Source organism: Indicator indicator, chromosome 16 (assembly GCF_027791375.1).
Source record: "Indicator indicator isolate 239-I01 chromosome 16, UM_Iind_1.1, whole genome shotgun sequence".
NCBI lineage: Eukaryota > Metazoa > Chordata > Aves > Piciformes > Indicatoridae > Indicator > Indicator indicator.
In genome coordinates, this window is record NC_072025.1 from 1,547,883 (window position 1) to 1,570,847 (window position 22,965).

The window sequence follows — 22,965 nt, forward strand, 5'->3', positions numbered from 1 at the left end:
CTGTAGGAAAACGCTGGCAACTCAGCGCCGGAGGTTTTGTTCCTCCTCTCCTCCTCTTCCTCCGTTTCTTTTTTTGTTTATTTTTTCACCCCTCCTCCCCCCCTCCTCCTTTTTTTTTTTATTTTTTTATGTTTTTGTTTTTGTTTTTTTGTTTTTGTTTTTTTTTTTTTTTGCGTGTTTTGTGGATTTTTTTTAAATTAATTTATTTATAGATATATCTTAAAAAAAGCAATAGTCCTTTGGTCCCTAAACTCTAAGGAATGATATGACTCTGAAACAAGTTAACTCCTATGTCCCTGTGCCAGTGACGAGCAGGGGGCTGCCCTGCCCCGTGGGGATATATTTTATATATAGACTTATTTATATATATCTTCTACAAGTCCAACACAGCCTTTCATCCTTTGTGGTTTGTGTGGGTTTTTTTTCTTTCTTTCCTTTCTTTCTTTCTTTTCCTTTCCTTCTTTCCTTTCTTTCTTTTCTTTTTTCACTTTCTTTCATTTTTTTATCCTTTCTTTTCTTTTTTTCTCTTTTCCTTTCTTTTCTTTTTCTTTTCTTGTCTTTTTCTTTTCTTCTTTTCTTTCTTTCTCTTTTTTCTTCTTTCCTTTTTCTTTCTTTCTTTTCCTTTTTTTTCCTTTTCTCTTTATTTCTTTTTTCTTTCCTTATCTTTTTCTTTTCTTTCTTTCCCTCTTTCTTCCATTTTTCTTTTTTTCTTTCTTTCTTCTTTTCTTTCTTCCTTTCTTTCCTTTCTTTTGTTCTTTTATTTCTTCCTTTCTTCATATCTTTTCTTTTTTCCTTCCTTCTTTCCTTCCTTTCTTCCTTTCTTCTTTTATTTCTTTCATTCTTTCCTTCTTTCTTTCTTTCTTTTCTTTCTTTCTTTCTCTTTCTTTCTTTCTTTCTTTCTTTCTTTCTTTCTTTCTTTCTTTCTTTCTTTCTTTCTTTCTTTCTTTCTTTCTTTCTTTCTTTCTTTCTTTCTTTCTTTCTTTCTTTCCTTTCTTTCCTTTCTTTTTCTTTCTTTCTTTGCTTCCTTCCTTCTTTCCTTCTTCTTTCTTTTTGTTGTTTTTTTGTTTGTTTTTTTTTTTTCCTCAACTGTGGGAGGGAAAAATAAACCTCCCCCTCTCAAAAAAAAGAAAAAAAAGAAAAAAAAAGAAAGCAAATCTTTGCCCTTTCTGTTTTCTCCAACTTCCTCCTTTTCTCCTCTTTCTCCTCCTCCTCCAGGTGAAGCTTGCCCGAGGCTGGTCCCGTTCCACCGGCTTTGGTTTAAAGAATCCATTTGGAGCCTCTTTTGTGGTTTTTGTTTTTTTCTCCTGGGAAATCGGTAGCAGCAAAATGAGTGCTTTAAAAAAACCAACAACAACAACAACAACAAAAATACTCAAACCAAAAACCCAACCAGAAGCGAGGGCAGACGGTGGCCCCGCCCGCCCCGGGGGCCGTCGGTCCTTCCTCCCCGGGGAGGGCTGCGGCTGAGTCCCGGCGAGCGGCCGGTGGCGACTGGCAGCTCCCCCGGCCTGACATCGCTCTCCTCCTTCTCCTTCTCCTTCTCCTCCTCCTCCTCGCTCGTTCCCGTCAAGTTGCAAACAAGACCAGTTTGGGAAAAGAAATCAAAACAGAAAAGCTACAACCAGAATGGTTTCTCCTCTTTGCTGCCTTCTCCATCACTTCCTCCTTTTCCTCCTCTTCCTCCTCCTCCTCCTCCTCCGGGATGTGTTGCAAAGAAAGAGAGTTACAGGTTTGGATACTGCACATGGGGAAGGGGAAAGTCATCAGACACCGCGGGACGCCCGACCTGCAAGACAGCAAAGGGACTGTCAGCCCCTGGCCTCAGAGCAGGGGGGGCAGGGAAGCAGGGACAGAGGGACAGGGAGAGGAAGGATGGAGAGAGAGAGATGGAAGGAAAGGATGGAGAGATGGAAGGCAAGGATGGACAGAGAGAGATTGAAGGAAGGATGGAGAGAGAGATGGAAGAAAAGGATGGCGAGATTAAAGGAAGAATGGAGAGAGAGATGGAAGGAAGGAAGGGGAGAGATGGATGTAAGGAAGGATGGAGAGGGAGGGAAGCAAGGATGGAGAGAGGGAGGGACGGAGGGAAAGAAGGATGGAGACAAGGGGGAGGGAAGGAAGGAGGAAGAGCATGATGGAGGGAAGGATGGAGAAAGATGGAGGGAAGGATGAGGAGGGGGGGAGGGAAGGAAGGATGGAGAGAGAGATTGAAGGAAAGATGGAGAGAAGGAAGGATGGAGAGAGAGAGGGAAGGAAGGTGGGGAGAGAGACTGAAGGAAGGAAGGATGTGGAGAGGGACAGAGAGGACAGAGGGAAGGATGGATGGAGAGAGATAGAGGGGAGGCTGGAGAAAGGCAGGGAGTATGGGAAGGCCCCAGATGCCCGCTTGGCACACACACAGTGCCAGTCTGGGCAGCAGTGCCCCCTGCACACAGCATCGCCCACCCCCAGTGAGCCCAACCCACCTGCAGCCCCTGTGAGCAGGGCCCAGCCTGTGCCCCGTACCTGTGCGCAGGGCCAAGGTGAGCAGGGGTCAGTAGGGTCTGTTGGCATCTTTCGGCCTCTTTAGCTGCACTTTTAGCCTCTTCATGCCGATCTGGAAGCCGTTCATGGCCTGGATGGCTGCCTGAGCACTCGTTGGATTGTCGAAGCTGACGAACCCTGCCCAGGGCACACAGCACTGGGTCACCCCAGACAGCCCAGGGACACAGCACATGGTCACCTCACACACACAGAGCACTTGGTCACCTCACTCACACACAGCACTTGGTCACCTCACACACACAGAGCACTTGGTCACCTCACACATACACAGCACTTGGTCACCTCACACACACAGAGCACTTGGTCACCTCACACACACACAGCACTTGGTCACCTCACACACACAGCACTTGGTCACCTCACACACACACAGCACTTGGTCACCTCACACACACACAGCACTTGGTCACCTCACACACACACAGCACTTGGTCACCTCACACACACACAGCACTTGGTCACCTCACACACACACAGCACTTGGTCACCTCACACACACACAGCACTTGGTCACCTCACACACACACAGCACTTGGTCACCTCACACACACAGCACTTGGTCACCTCACACACACACAGCACTTGGTCACCTCACTCACACACAGCACTTGGTCACCTCACACACACAGCACTTGGTCACCTCACACACACACAGCACTTGGTCACCTCACTCACACACAACACTTGGTCACCTCACACACACAGCACTTGGTCACCTCACTCACACACAGCACTTGGTCACCTCACACACACAGCACTTGGTTACCTCACACACACACAGCACTTGGTCACCTCACACACACAGAGCACTTGGTCACCTCACACACACAAAACACTTGGTCACCTCACACACACACAGAGCACTTGGTCACCTCACACACACACAGCACTTGGTCACCTCACACACACACAGCACTTGGTCACCTCACACACACAGCACTTGGTCACCTCACACACACACAGCACTTGGTCACCTCACACACACACAGCACTTGGTCACCTCACACACACACAGCACTTGGTCACCTCACACACACACAGCACTTGGTCACCTCACACACACACAGCACTTGGTCACCTCACACACACAGCACTTGGTCACCTCACACACACACAGCACTTGGTCACCTCACACACACAGCACTTGGTCACCTCACACACACACAGCACTTGGTCACCTCACACACACAGCACTTGGTCACCTCACACACACACAGCACTTGGTCACCTCACACACACACAGCACTTGGTCACCTCACACACACAGCACTTGGTCACCTCACACACACACAGCACTTGGTCACCTCACACACACAGCACTTGGTCACCTCACACACACACAGCACTTGGTCACCTCACACACACACAGCACTTGGTCACCTCACACACACACAGCACTTGGTCACCTCACACACACACAGCACTTGGTCACCTCACACACACACAGCACTTGGTCACCTCACACACACAGCACTTGGTCACCTCACACACACACAGCACTTGGTCACCTCACACACACACAGCACTTGGTCACCTCACACACACACAGCACTTGGTCACCTCACACACACAGCACTTGGTCACCTCACACACACAGCACTTGGTCACCTCACACACACACAGCACTTGGTCACCTCACACACACACAGCACTTGGTCACCTCACACACACACAGCACTTGGTCACCTCACACACACACAGCACTTGGTCACCTCACACACACAGCACTTGGTCACCTCACACACACAGCACTTGGTCACCTCACACACACACAGCACTTGGTCACCTCACACACACACAGCACTTGGTCACCTCACACACACACAGCTCTTGGTCAACTCACACACACACAGCACTTGGTCACCTCACACACACAGCTCTTGGTCACCTCACACACACAGCACTTGGTCACCTCACACACACACAGCACTTGGTCACCTCACACACACACAGCACTTGGTCACCTCACACACACAGCACTTGGTCACCTCACACACACAGCACTTGGTCACCTCACACACACAGCACTTGCTCACCTCACACACACACAGCACTTGGTCACCTCACACACACACAGCACTTGGTCACCTCACACACACACAGCACTTGGTCACCTCACACACACACAGCACTTGGTCACCTCACACACACACAGCACTTGGTCACCTCACACACACAGCACTTGGTCACCTCACACACACACAGCACTTGGTCACCTCACACACACACAGCACTTGGTCACCTCACACACACTCAGCACTTGGTCACCTCACACACACAGCACTTGGTCACCTCACACACACAGCACTTGGTCACCTCACACACACAGCACTTGGTCACCTCACACACACACAGCACTTGGTCACCTCACACACACACAGCACTTGGTCACCTCACACACACAGCACTTGGTCACCTCACACACACAGCACTTGGTCACCTCACACACACACAGCACTTGGTCACCTCACACACACACAACACTTGGTCACCTCACACACACACAGCACTTGGTCACCTCACACACACAGCACTTGGTCACCTCACACACACACAGCACTTGGTCACCTCACACACACAGCACTTGGTCACCTCACACACACACAGCACTTGGTCACCTCACACACACACAGCACTTGGTCACCTCACACACACAGCACTTGGTCACCTCACACACACACAGCACTTGGTCACCTCACACACACAGCACTTGGTCACCTCACACACACAGCACTTGGTCACCTCACACACACACAGCACTTGGTCACCTCACACACACACAGCACTTGGTCACCTCACACACACACAGCACTTGGTCACCTCACACACACACAGCACTTGGTCACCTCACACACACAGCACTTGGTCACCTCACACACACAGCACTTGGTCACCTCACACACACACAGCACTTGGTCACCTCACACACACAGCACTTGGTCACCTCACACACACAGCACTTGGTCACCTCACACACACAGCACTTGGTCACCTCACACACACCAGCACTTGGTCACCTCACACACACACAGCACTTGGTCACCTCACACACACACAGCACTTGGTCACCTCACACACACAGCACTTGGTCACCTCACACACACACAGCACTTGGTCACCTCACACACACACAGCACTTGGTCACCTCACACACACACAGCACTTGGTCACCTCAGACACACACAGCACTTGCTCACCTCACACACACACAGCACTTGGTCACCTCACACACACAGCACTTGGTCACCTCACACACACACAGCACTTGGTCACCTCTCACACACAGCACTTGGTAACATCACACACTCAACACTTGGTCACCTCACACACACAGCACTTGGTCACGTCACACACACACAGCACTTGGTCACGTCACACACACACAACACTTGGTCACCTCACACACACACAGCACTTGGTCACCTCACACACACACAGCACTTGGTCACCTCACACACACAGCACTTGGTCACCTCACACACACACAGCACTTGGTCACCTCACACACACACAGCACTTGGTCACCTCACACACACAGCACTTGGTCACCTCACACACACACAGCACTTGGTCACCTCACACACACACAGCACTTGGTCACCTCACACACACAGCACTTGGTCACCTCACACACACACAGCACTTGGTCACCTCACACACACACAGCACTTGGTCACCTCACACACACACAGCACTTGGTCACCTCACACACACCAGCACTTGGTCACCTCACACACACAGCACTTGGTCACCTCACACACACAGCACTTGGTCACCTCACACACACACAGCACTTGGTCACCTCACACACACAGCACTTGGTCACCTCACACGCACACAGCACTTGGTCACCTCACACACACAGCACTTGGTCACCTCTCACACACACAGCACTTGGTCACCTCACACACACAGCACTTGGTCACCTCACACACACAGCACTTGGTCTCCTGACACACACAGCACTTGGTCACCTCACACACACACAGCACTTGGTCACCTCACACACACAGCACTTGGTCACCTCACACACACAGCACTTGGTCACCTCACACACACACAGCACTTGGTCACCTCACACACACACAGCACTTGGTCACCTCACACACACACAGCACTTGGTCACCTCACACACACACAGCACTTGGTCACCTCACACACACAGCACTTGGTCACCTCACACACACAGCACTTGGTCACCTCACACACACAGCACTTGGTCACCTCACACACACAGCACTTGGTCACCTCACACACACACAGCACTTGGTCACCTCACACACACAGCACTTGGTCACCTCACACACACAGCACTTGGTCACCTCACACACACACAGCACTTGGTCACCTCACACACACAGCACTTGGTCACCTCACACACACACAGCACTTGGTCACCTCACACACACACAGCACTTGGTCACCTCACACACCCACAGCACTTGGTCACCTCACACACACACAGCACTTGGTCACCTCACACACACAGCACTTGGTCACCTCACACACACACAGCACTTGGTCACCTCACACACACAGCACTTGGTCACCTCACACACACAGCACTTGGTCACCTCACACACACTCAGCACTTGGTCACCTCACACACACACAGCACTTGGTCACCTCACACACACACAGCACTTGGTCACCTCACACACACACAGCACTTGGTCACCTCACACACACAGCACTTGCTCACCTCACACACACTCAGCACTTGGTCACCTCACACACACACAGCACTTGGTCACCTCACACACACAGCACTTGGTCACCTCACACACACACAGCACTTGGTCACCTCACACACACAGCACTTGGTCACCTCACACACACACAGCACTTGGTCACCTCACACACACACAGCACTTGGTCACCTCACACACACAGCACTTGGTCACCTCACACACACACAGCACTTGCTCACCTCACACACACTCAGCATTTGCTCACCTCACACACAGAGCACTGGGACACCTCAGACAAACACAGCACTTGGTCACCTCACACACACAGCACTTGGTCACCTCACACACACAGCTCTTGCTCACCTCACACACACACAGCACTTGGTCAACTCACACACACACAGCACTTGGTCACCACACACACACAGCACTTGGTCACCTCACACACACAGCACTTGCTCACCTCACACACACACAGCACTTGGTCACCTCAGACACACTCAGAACTTGGTCACCTCACACACAGCACTTGGTTACCTCACACACACAGCACTTGCTCACCTCACACACACAGCACTTGGTCACCTCACACACACACAGCACTTGGTCACCTCACACACACAGCACTTGGTCACCTCACACACACACAGCACTTGGTCACCTCACACACACAGCACTTGGTCACGTCACACACACAGCACTTGGTCACCTCACACACACAGCACTTGGTCACCTCACACACACACAGCACTTGGTCACCTCACACACACACAGCACTTGGTCACCTCACACACACAGCACTTGGTCACCTCACACACACACAGCACTTGGTCACCTCACACACACACAGCACTTGGTCACCTCACACACACAGCACTTGGTCACCTCACACACACACAGCACTTGGTCACCTCACACACACACAGCACTTGGTCACCTCACACACACAGCACTTGCTCACCTCACACACACACAGCACTTGCTCACCTCACACACACACAGCACTTGCTCACCTCACACACACACAGCACTTGGTCACCTCACACACACAGCACTTGGTCACCTCACACACACACAGCACTTGGTCACCTCACACACACAGCACTTGGTCACCTCACACACACACAGCACTTGGTCACCTCACACACACAGCACTTGGTCACCTCAGACACACACAGCACTTGGTCACCTCACACACAGCTCTTGGTCACCTCACACACACACAGCACTTGGTCACCTCACACACACACAGCACTTGGTCACCTCACACACACAGCACTTGGTCACCTCACACACACAGCACTTGGTCACCTCACACACACAGCACTTGGTCACCTCACACACACACAGCACTTGGTCACCTCACACACACACAGCACTTGGTCACCTCACACACACACAGCACTTGGTCACCTCACACACACACAGCACTTGGTCACCTCACACACACACAGCACTTGGTCACCTCACACACACACAGCACTTGGTCACCTCACACACACACAGCACTTGGTCACCTCACACACACAGCACTTGGTCACCTCACACACACACAGCACTTGGTCACCTCACACACACACAGCACTTGGTCACATCACACACACAGCACTTGGTCACCTCACACACACAGCACTTGGTCACCTCACACACACACAGCACTTGGTCACCTCACACACACAGCACTTGGTCACCTCACACACACTCAGCACTTGGTCACCTCACACACACAGCACTTGGTCACCTCACACACACACAGCACTTGGTCACCTCACACACACACAGCACTTGGTCACCTCACACACACACAGCACTTGGTCACCTCACACACACAGCACTTGGTCACCTCACACACACCGGACTTGGTCACCTCACACACACAGCACTTGGTCACCTCACACACACACAGCACTTGGTCACCACACACACACAGCACTTGGTCACCTCACACACACAGCACTTGGTCACCTCACACACACACAGCACTTGGTCACCTCACACACACAGCACTTGGTCACCTCACACACACACAGCACTTGGTCACCTCACACACACAACACTTGGTCACCTCACACACACACAGCACTTGGTCACCTCACACACACACAGCACTTGGTCACCTCACACACACAGCACTTGGTCACCTCACACACACAGCACTTGGTCACCTCACACACACACAGCACTTGGTCACCTCACACACACACAGCACTTGGTCACCTCACACACACAGCACTTGGTCACCTCACACACACACAGCACTTGGTCACCTCACACACACAGCACTTGGTCACCTCACACACACAGCACTTGGTCACCTCACACACACACAGCACTTGGTCACCTCACACACACACAGCACTTGGTCACCTCACACACACACAGCACTTGGTCACCTCACACACACACAGCACTTGGTCACCTCACACACACACAGCACTTGGTCACCTCACACACACAGCACTTGGTCACCTCACACACACACAGCACTTGGTCACCTCACACACACACAGCACTTGGTCACCTCACACACACAGCACTTGGTCACCTCACACACACTCAGCACTTGGTCACCTCACACTCACAGCACTTGGTCACCTCACACACACACAGCACTTGGTCACCTCACACACACACAGCACTTGGTCACCTCACACACACACAGCACTTGGTCACCTCACACACACACAGCACTTGGTCACCTCACACACACATCACTTGGTCACCTCACACACACAGCACTTGGTCACCTCACACACACAGCACTTGGTCACCTCACACACACAGCACTTGGTCACCTCACACACACACATCTCTTGGTCACCTCACACACACACAGCTCTTGGTCACCTCACACACACAGCACTTGGTCACCTCTCACACACAGCACTTGGTCACCTCACACACACACAGCACTTGGTCACCTCACACACACACAGCACTTGGTCACCTCACACACACAGCACTTGGTCACCTCACACACACACAGCACTTGGTCACCTCACACACACACAGCACTTGGTCACCTCACACACACACAGCACTTGGTCACCTCACACACACACAGCACTTGGTCACCTCACACACACAGCACTTGGTCACCTCACACACACACAGCACTTGGTCACCTCACACACACAGCACTTGGTCACCTCACACACACACAGCACTTGGTCACCTCACACACACACAGCACTTGGTCACCTCACACACACAGCACTTGGTCACCTCACACACACACAGCACTTGGTCACCTCACACACACACAGCACTTGGTCACCTCACACACACAGCACTTGGTCACCTCACACACACAGCACTTGGTCACCTCACACACACTCAGCACTTGGTCACCTCACACACACACAGCACTTGGTCACCTCACACACACAGCACTTGGTCACCTCAGACACACACAGCACTTGGTCACCTCACACACACAGCACTTGGTCACCTCACACACACACAGCACTTGGTCACCTCACACACACACAGCACTTGGTCACCTCACACACACAGCACTTGGTCACCTCACACACACAGCACTTGGTCACCTCACACACACACAGCACTTGGTCACCTCACACACACACAGCACTTGGTCACCTCACACACACAGCACTTGGTCACCTCACACACACAGCACTTGGTCACCTCACACACACACAGCACTTGGTCACCTCACACACACAGCACTTGGTCACCTCACACACACACAGCACTTGGTCACCTCACACACACACAGCACTTGGTCACCTCACACACACACAGCACTTGGTCACCTCACACACACACAGCACTTGGTCACCTCACACACACAGCACTTGGTCACCTCACACACACACAGCACTTGGTCACCTCACACACACAGCACTTGGTCACCTCACACACACACAGCACTTGGTCACCTCACACACACACAGCACTTGGTCACCTCACACACACACAGCACTTGTTCACCTCACACACACACAGCACTTGGTCACCTCACACACACACAGCAATTGGTCACCTCACACACACACAGCACTTGGTCACCTCACACACACACAGCACTTGGTCACCTCACACACACAGCACTTGGTCACCTCACACACACACAGCACTTGGTCACCTCACACACACAGCACTTGGTCACCTCACACACACAGCACTTGGTCACCTCACACACACACAGCACTTGGTCACCTCACACACACACAGCACTTGGTCACCTCACACACACACAGCACTTGGTCACCTCACACACACACAGCACTTGGTCACCTCACACACACAGCACTTGGTCACCTCACACACACACAGCACTTGGTCACCTCACACACACAGCACTTGGTCACCTCACACACACACAGCACTTGGTCACCTCACACACACACAGCACTTGGTCACCTCACACACACACAGCACTTGGTCACCTCACACACACACAGCACTTGGTCACCTCACACACACAGCACTTGGTCACCTCACACACACACAGCACTTGGTCACCTCACACACACACAGCACTTGGTCACCTCACACACACACAGCACTTGGTCACCTCACACACACACAGCACTTGGTCACCTCACACACACACAACACTTGGTCACCTCACACACACACAGCACTTGGTCACCTCACACACACAGCACTTGGTCACCTCACACACACACAGCACTTGGTCACATCACACACACAGCACTTGGTCACCTCACACACACACAGCACTTGGTCACCTCACACACACACAGCTCTTGGTCACCTCAGACACACTCAGAACTTTGTCACCTTACACACACAGCACTTGGTCACGTCACAGACACAGCACTTGGTCACCTCACACACACACAGCACTTGCTCACCTCACACACACAGCACTTGGTCACCTCACACACACAGAGCACTTGCTCACCTCACACACACACAGCACTTGGTCACCTCACACACACACAGCACTTGGTCACCTCACACACACAGCACTTGGTCACCTCACACACACAGCACTTGGTCACCTCACACACACAGCACTTGGTCACCTCACACACACAGCACTTGGTCACCTCACACACACACAGCACTTGGTCACATCACACACACAGCACTTGGTCACCTCACACACACACAGCACTTGGTCACCTCACACACACACAGCACTTGGTCACCTCACACACACAGCACTTGGTGACCTCACACACACACAGCACTTGGTCACCTCACACACACAGCACTTGGTCACCTCACACACACACAGCACTTGGTGACCTCACACACACACAGCACTTGGTCACCTCTCACACACAGCACTAGGTCACCTCACACACACACAGCACTTGGTCACCTCACACACACAGCACTTGGTCACCTCACACACACACAGCACTTGGTCACCTCACACACACACAGCACTTGGTCACCTCACACACACAGCACTTGGTCACCTCACACACACACAGCACTTGGTCACCTCACACACACACAGCACTTGGTCACCTCACACACACAGCACTTGGTCACCTCACACACACACAGCACTTGGTCACCTCACACACACCGCACTTGGTCACCTCACACACACACAGCACTTGGTCACCTCACACACACAGCACTTGGTCACCTCACACACACACAGCACTTGGTCACCTCACACACACACAGCACTTGGTCACCTCACACACACAGCACTTGGTCACCTCACACACACACAGCACTTGGTCACCTCACACACACACAGCACTTGGTCACCTCACACACACAGCACTTGGTCACCTCACACACACAGCACTTGGTCACCTCACACACACACAGCACTTGGTCACCTCACACACACAGCACTTGGTCACCTCACACACACACAGCACTTGGTCACCTCACACACACACAGCACTTGGTCACCTCACACACACACAGCACTTGGTCACCTCACACACACAGCACTTGGTCACCTCACACACACACAGCACTTGGTCACCTCACACACACACAGCACTTGGTCACCTCACACACACACAGCACTTGGTCACCTCACACACACACAGCACTTGGTCACCTCACACACACACAGCACTTGGTCACCTCACACACACAGCACTTGGTCACCTCACACACACACAGCACTTGGTCACCTCACACACACACAGCACTTGGTCACCTCACACACACACAGCACTTGGTCACCTCACACACACAGCACTTGGTCACCTCACACACACACAGCACTTGGTCACCTCACACACACACAGCACTTGGTCACCTCACACACACACAGCACTTGGTCACCTCACACACACACAGCACTTGGTCACCTCACACACACACAGCACTTGGTCACCTCACACACACAGCACTTGGTCACCTCACACACACGGCACTTGGTCACCTCAATTAGACTGCACTTGGTGACCTCACACACACTCAGCAATTGGTCACCTCACACACACAGCACTTGGTCACCTCACACACACACAGCACTTGGTCACCTCACACACACACAGCACTTGGTCACCTCACACACACACAGCACTTGCTCACCTCACACACACAGCACTTGGTCACCTCACACACACAGCACTTGGTCACCTCACACACACACAGCACTTGGTCACCTCACACACACACAGCACTTGGTCACCTCACACACACAGCACTTGGTCACCTCACACACACACAGCACTTGGTCACCTCACACACACAGCACTTGGTCACCTCACACACACAGCACTTGGTCACCTCACACACACACAGCACTTGGTCACCTCACACACACACAGCACTTGGTCACCTCACACACACAGCACTTGGTCACCTCACACACACACAGCACTTGGTCACCTCACACACACACAGCACTTGGTCACCTCACACACACAGCACTTGGTCACCTCACACACACAGCACTTGGTCACCTCACACACACACAGCACTTGGTCACCTCACACACACACAGCACTTGGTCACCTCACACACACACAGCACTTGGTCACCTCACACACACACAGCACTTGGTCACCTCACACACACAGCACTTGGTCACCTCACACACACACAGCACTTGGTCACCTCACACACACACAGCACTTGGTCACCTCACACACACACAGCACTTGGTCACCTCACACACACAGCACTTGGTCACCTCACACACACAGCACTTGGTCACCTCACACACACAGCACTTGGTCACCTCACACACACACAGCACTTGGTCACCTCACACACACAGCACTTGGTCACCTCACACACACACAGCACTTGGTCACCTCACACACACACAGCACTTGGTCACCTCACACACACACAGCACTTGGTCACCTCACACACACACAGCACTTGGTCACCTCACACACACACAGCACTTGGTCACCTCACACACACACAGCACTTGGTCACCTCACACACACACAGCACTTGGTCACCTCACACACACTCAGCACTTGGTCACCTCACACACACAGCACTTGGTCACCTCACACACACACAGCACTTGGTCACCTCACACACACACAGCACTTGGTCACCTCACACACACAGCACTTGGTCACCTCACACACACACAGCACTTGGTCACCTCACACACACAGCACTTGGTCACCTCACACACACAGCACTTGGTCACCTCACACACACACAGCACTTGGTCACCTCACACACACACAGCACTTGGTCACCTCACACACACACAGCACTTGGTCACCTCACACACACACAGCACTTGGTCACCTCACACACACACAGCACTTGGTCACCTCACACACACAGCACTTGGTCACCTCTCACACACAGCACTTGGTCACCTCACACACACACAGCACTTGGTCACCTCACACACACAGCACTTGGTCACCTCACACACACACAGCACTTGGTCACCTCACACACACACAGCACTTGGTCACCTCACACACACAACACTTGGTCACCTCACACACACACAACACTTGGTCACCTCACACGCACACAGCACTTGGTCACCTCACACACACAGCACTTGGTCACCTCACACACACAGCACTTGGTCTCCTGACACACACAGCACTTGGTCACCTCACACACACACAGCACTTGGTCACCTCTCACACACAGCACTTGGTCACCTCACACACACACAGCACTTGGTCACCTCACACACACACAGCACTTGGTCACCTCACACACACAGCACTTGGTCACCTCACACACACTCAGCACTTGGTCACCTCACACACACACAGCTCTTGGTCACCTCACACACACACAGCACTTGGTCACCTCACACACACACAGCACTTGGTCACCTCACACACACACAGCACTTGGTCACCTCACACACACACAGCACTTGGTCACCTCACACACACACAGCACTTGGTCACCTCACACACACACAGCACTTGGTCACCTCACACACACACAGCACTTGGTCACCTCACACACACACAGCACTTGGTCACCTCACACACACACAGCACTTGGTCACCTCACACACACACAGCACTTGGTCACCTCACACACACAGCACTTGGTCACCTCACACACACAGCACTTGGTCACCTCACACACACACAGCACTTGGTCACCTCACACACACACAGCACTTGGTCACCTCACACACACAGCACTTGGTCACCTCACACACACACAGCACTTGGTCACCTCACACACACACAGCACTTGGTCACCTCACACACACACAGCACTTGGTCACCTCACACACACAGCACTTGGTCACCTCACACACACACAGCACTTGGTCACCTCACACACACACAGCACTTGGTCACCTCACACACACACAGCACTTGGTCACCTCACACACACACAGCACTTGGTCACCTCACACACACAGCACTTGGTCACCTCACACACACACAGCACTTGGTCACCTCACACACACACAGCACTTGGTCACCTCACACACACACAGCACTTGGTCACCTCACACACACACAGCACTTGGTCACCTCACACACACAGCACTTGGTCACCTCACACACACACAGCACTTGGTCACCTCACACACACACAGCACTTGGTCACCTCACACACACACAGCACTTGGTCACCTCACACACACAGCACTTGGTCACCTCACACACACAGCACTTGGTCACCTCACACACACACAGCACTTGGTCACCTCACACACACAGCACTTGGTCACCTCACACACACACAGCACTTGGTCACCTCACACACACACAGCACTTGGTCACCTCACACACACACAGCACTTGGTCACCTCACACACACAGCACTTGGTCACCTCACACACACACAGCACTTGGTCACCTCACACACACACAGCACTTGGTCACCTCAGACACACACAGCACTTGGTCACCTCACACACACAGCACTTGGTCACCTCACACACACAGCACTTGGTCACCTCACACACACACAGCACTTCGTCACCTCACACACACACACAGCACTTGGTCACCTCACACACACAGCACTTGGTCACCTCACACACACACAGCACTTGGTCACCTCACACACACACAGCACTTGGTCACCTCACACACACAGCACTTGGTCACCTCACACACACACAGCACTTGGTCACCTCACACACACAGCACTTGGTCACCTCACACACACACAGCACTTGGTCACCTCACACACACAGCACTTGGTCACCTCACACACACACAGCACTTGGTCACCTCACACACACACAGCACTTGGTCACCTCACACACACAGCACTTGGTCACCTCACACACACACAGCACTTGGTCACCTCACACACACACAGCACTTGGTCACCTCACACACACAGCACTTGGTCACCTCACACACACACAGCACTTGGTCACCTCACACACACACAGCACTTGGTCACCTCACACACACACAGCACTTGGTCACCTCACACACACAGCACTTGGTCACCTCACACACACACAGCACTTGGTCACCTCACACACACAGCACTTGGTCACCTCACACACACACAGCACTTGGTCACCTCACACACACACAGCACTTGGTCACCTCACACACACAGCACTTGGTCACCTCACACACACACAGCACTTGGTCACCTCACACACACAGCACTTGGTCACCTCACACACACAGCACTTGGTCACCTCACACACACACAGCACTTGGTCACCTCACACACACACAGCACTTGGTCACCTCACACACACCAGCACTTGGTCACCTCACACACACACAGCACTTGGTCACCTCACACACACTCAGCACTTGGTCACCTCACACACACAGCACTTGGTCACCTCACACACACACAGCACTTGGTCACCTCACACACACACAGCACTTGGTCACCTCACACACACTCAGCACTTGGTCACCTCACACACACACAGCACTTGGTCACCTCACACACACACAACACTTGGTCACCTCACACACACACAGCTCTTGGTCACCTCACACACACACAGCACTTGGTCACCTCACACACACAGCACTTGGTCACCTCACACACACAGCACTTGGTCACCTCACACACACTCAGCACTTGGTCACCTCACACACACAGCACTTGGTCACCTCTCACACACAGCACTTGGTCACCTCACACACACACAGCACTTGGTCACCTCACACACACACAGCACTTGGTCACCTCACACACACAGCACTTGGTCACCTCACACACACAGCAGTTGGTCACCTCACACACACAGCACTTGGTCACCTCACACACACACAGCACTTGGTCACCTCACACACACACAGCACTTGGTCACCTCACACACACACAGCACTTGGTCACCTCACACACACACAGCACTTGGTCACCTCACACACACAGCACTTGGTCACCTCACACACACAGCACTTGGTCACCTCACACACACACAGCACTTGGTCACCTCACACACACAGCACTTGGTCACCTCACACACACACAGCACTTGGTCACCTCTCACACACAGCACTTGGTCACCTCACACACACACAGCACTTGGTCACCTCACACACACAGCACTTGGTCACCTCACACACACAGCACTTGGTCACCTCACACACACAGCACTTGGTCACCTCACACACACACAGCACTTGGTCACCTCACACACACAGCACTTGGTCACCTCACACACACACAGCACTTGGTCACCTCACACACACACAGCACTTGGTCACCTCACACACACAGCACTTGGTCACCTCACACACACAATGCTTGGTCACCTCACACACACACAGCACTTGGTCACCTCACACACACACAGCACTTGGTCACCTCACACACACACAGCACTTGGTCACCTCACACACACCAGCACTTGGTCACCTCACACACACAGCACTTGGTCACCTCACACACACACAGCACTTGGTCACCTCACACACACACAGCACTTGGTCACCTCACACACACACAGCACTTGGTCACCTCACACACACACAGCACTTGGTCACCTCACACACACAGCACTTGGTCACCTCACACACACACAGCACTTGGTGACCTCACACACACTCAGAACTTGGTCACCTCACACACACACAGCACTTGGTCACCTCAGACACACTCAGAACTTGGTCACCTCACACACAGCACTTGGTTACCTCACACACACAGCACTTGCTCACCTCACACACACAGCACTTGGTCACCTCACACACACACAGCACTTGGTCACCTCACACACACACAGCACTTGGTCACCTCACACACACACAGCACTTGGTCACCTCACACACACAGCACTTGGTCACCTCACACACACAGCTCTTGGTCACCTCACACACACACAGCACTTGGTCACCTCACACACACAGCACTTGGTCACCACACACACACACAGCACTTGGTCACATCACACACTCACAACACTTGGTCACCTCACACACACACAGCACTTGGTCACCTCACACACACACAGCACTTGGTCACCTCACACACACAGCACTTGGTCTCCTCACACACACAGCACTTGGTCACCACACACACACACAGCACTTTGTCACCTCACACACACAGCTCTTGGTCACCTCACACACACACAGCTCTTGGTCACATCACACACACAGCTCTTGGTCACCTCACACACACACAGCACTTGGTCACCTCACACACACAGCACTTGGTCACCTCACACACACAGCACTTGGTCACCTCACACACACACAGCACTTGGTCACCTCACACACACAGCACTTGGTCACCTCACACACACACAGCACTTGGTCACCTCACACACACACAGCACTTGGTCACCTCTCACACACAGCACTTGGTCACCTCACACACACACAGCACTTGGTCACCTCACACACACACAGCACTTGGTCACCTCACACACACAGCACTTGGTCACCTCACACACACAGCACTTGGTCACCTCACACACACACAGCACTTGGTCACCTCACACACACAGCACTTGGTCACCTCACACACACACAGCACTTGGTCACCTCACACACACACAGCACTTGGTCACCTCACACACACAGCACTTGGACACCTCACACACACACAGCACTTGGTCACCTCACACACACAGCACTTGGTCACCTCACACACACACAGCACTTGGTCACCTCACACACACACAGCACTTGGTCACCTCACACACACACAGCACTTGGTCACCTCACACACACACAGCACTTGGTCACCTCACACACACACAGCACTTGGTCACCTCACACACACACAGCACTTGGTCACCTCACACACACACAGCTCTTGGTCACCTCACACACACACAGCACTTGGTCACCTCACACACACAGCACTTGGTCACCTCACACACACACAGCACTTGGTCACCTCACACACACAGCACTTGGTCACCTCACACACACAAGCACTTGGTCACCTCACAGACACACAGCACTTGGTCACCTCAGACACACAGCACTTGGTCACCTCACACACACAGCACTTGGTCACCTCACACACACACAGCACTTGGTCACCTCACACACACAGCACTTGGTCACCTCACACACACACAGCACTTGGTCACCTCACACACACACAGCACTTGGTCACCTCACACACACAGCACTTGGTCACCTCACACACACACAGCACTTGGTCACCTCACACACACACAGCACTTGGTCACCTCACACACACACAGCACTTGGTCACCTCACACACACACAGCACTTGGTCACCTCACACACACAGCACTTGGTCACCTCACACACACACAGCACTTGGTCACCTCACACACACAGCACTTGGTCACCTCACACACACAGCACTTGGTCACCTCACACTCACAGCACTTGGTCACCTCACACACACACAGCACTTGGTCACCTCACACACACACAGCACTTGGTCACCTCTCACACACACAGCACTTGGTCACCTCACACACACAGCACTTGGTCACCTCACACACACACAGCACTTGGTCACCTCACACACACACAGCACTTGGTCACCTCACACACACAGCACTTGGTCACCTCACACACACACAGCACTTGGTCACCTCACACACACACAGCACTTGGTCACCTCTCACACACAGCACTTGGTCACCTCACACACACTCAGCACTTGGTCACCTCACACACACAGCACTTGGTCACCTCACACACCCACAGCACTTGGTCACCTCACACACACACAGCACTTGGTCACCTCACACACACAGCACTTGGTCACCTCACACACACACAGCACTTGGTCACCTCACACACACACAGCACTTGGTCACCTCACACACACCAGCACTTGGTCACCTCACACACACACAGCACTTGGTCACCTCTCACACACAGCACTTGGTCACCTCACACACACACAGCACTTGGTCACCTCTCACACACAGCACTTGGTCACCTCACACACACAGCACTTGGTCACCTCACACACACACAGCACTTGGTCACCTCACACACACACAGCACTTGGTCACCTCACACACACAGCACTTGGTCACCTCTCACACACACAGCACTTGGTCACCTCACACACACACAGCACTTGGTCACCTCACACACACAGCTCTTGGTCACCTCACACACACTCAGCACTTGGTCACCTCACACACACAGCACTTGGTCACCTCACACACACAGCACTTGGTCACCTCACACACACACAGCACTTGGTCACCTCACACACACACAGCACTTGGTCACCTCACACACACAGCACTTGGTCACCTCACACACACACAGCACTTGGTCACCTCACACACACAGCACTTGGTCACCTCACACACACACAGCACTTGGTCACCTCTCACACACAGCACTTGGTCACCTCACACACACAGCACTTGGTCACCTCACACACACACAGCACTTGGTCACCTCACACACACACAGCTCTTGGTCACCTCACACACACACAGCACTTGGTCACCTCACACACACACAGCACTTGGTCACCTCACACACACACAGCACTTGGTCACCTCACACACACACAGCACTTGGTCACCTCACACACACAGCACTTGGTCACCTCACACACACAGCACTTGGTCACCTCACACACACACAGCACTTGGTCACCTCACACACACACAGCACTTGGTCACCTCACACACACACAGCACTTGGTCACCTCACACACACACAACACTTGGTCACCTCACACACACAGCACTTGGTCACCTCACACACACAGCACTTGGTCACCTCACACACACACAGCACTTGGTCACCTCACACACACACAGCACTTGGTCACCTCACACACACACAGCACTTGGTCACCTCACACACACACAGCACTTGGTCACCTCACACACACAGCACTTGGTCACCTCACACACACACAGCACTTGGTCACCTCACACACACAGCACTTGGTCACCTCACACACACACAGCACTTGGTCACCTCACACACACACAGCACTTGGTCACCTCACACACACAGCACTTGGTCACCTCACACACACACAGCACTTGGTCACCTCACACACACAGCACTTGGTCACCTCACACACACAGCACTTGGTCACCTCACACACACACAGCACTTGGTCACCTCACACACACAGCACTTGGTCACCTCACACACACACAGCACTTGGTCACCTCACACACACAGCACTTGGTCACCTCACACACACACAGCACTTGGTCACCTCACACACACACAGCACTTGGTCACCTCACACACACACAGCACTTGGTCACCTCACACACACAGCACTTGGTCACCTCACACACACACAGCACTTGGTCACCTCACACACACACAGCACTTGGTCACCTCACACACACACAGCACTTGGTCACCTCACACACACACAGCACTTGGTCACCTCACACACACACAGCACTTGGTCACCTCACACACACAGCACTTGGTCACCTCACACACACACAGCACTTGGTCACCTCACACACACACAGCACTTGGTCACCTCAGACACACACAGCACTTGGTCACCTCACACACACAGCACTTGGTCACCTCACACACACACAGCACTTGGTCACCTCACACACACACAGCACTTGGTCACCTCACACACACACAGCACTTGGTCACCTCACACACACAGCACTGGGTCACCTCACACACACACAGCACTTGGTCACCTCACACACACAGCACTTGGTCACCTCACACACACACAGCACTTGGTCACCTCACACACACACAGCACTTGGTCACCTCACACACACACAGCACTTGGTCACCTCACACACACACAGCACTTGGTCACCTCACACACACACAGCACTTGGTCACCTCACACACACACAGCACTTGGTCACCTCACACACACACAGCACTTGGTCACCTCACACACACAGCACTTGGTCACCTCACACACACACAGCACT

The 22,965-nt window shown here is 52.8% G+C and overlaps 1 protein-coding gene across 46 annotated transcripts in view; it reads right to left on the reverse strand.

The window, feature by feature from the left end:
- Positions 1-2,533: 2,533 nt before the first annotated feature.
- Positions 2,534-22,965, reverse strand: part of CELF6 (CUGBP Elav-like family member 6) — a 57,803-nt gene continuing 37,371 nt past the window's right edge. For all 46 annotated transcript variants that reach the window (XM_054388267.1, XM_054388315.1, XM_054388293.1 and 43 more), the window contains one exon: positions 2,534-2,661. In XM_054388267.1, the coding sequence (XP_054244242.1) occupies positions 2,534-2,661 (128 nt within the window). The remainder of the gene's footprint in view (positions 2,662-22,965) is intronic.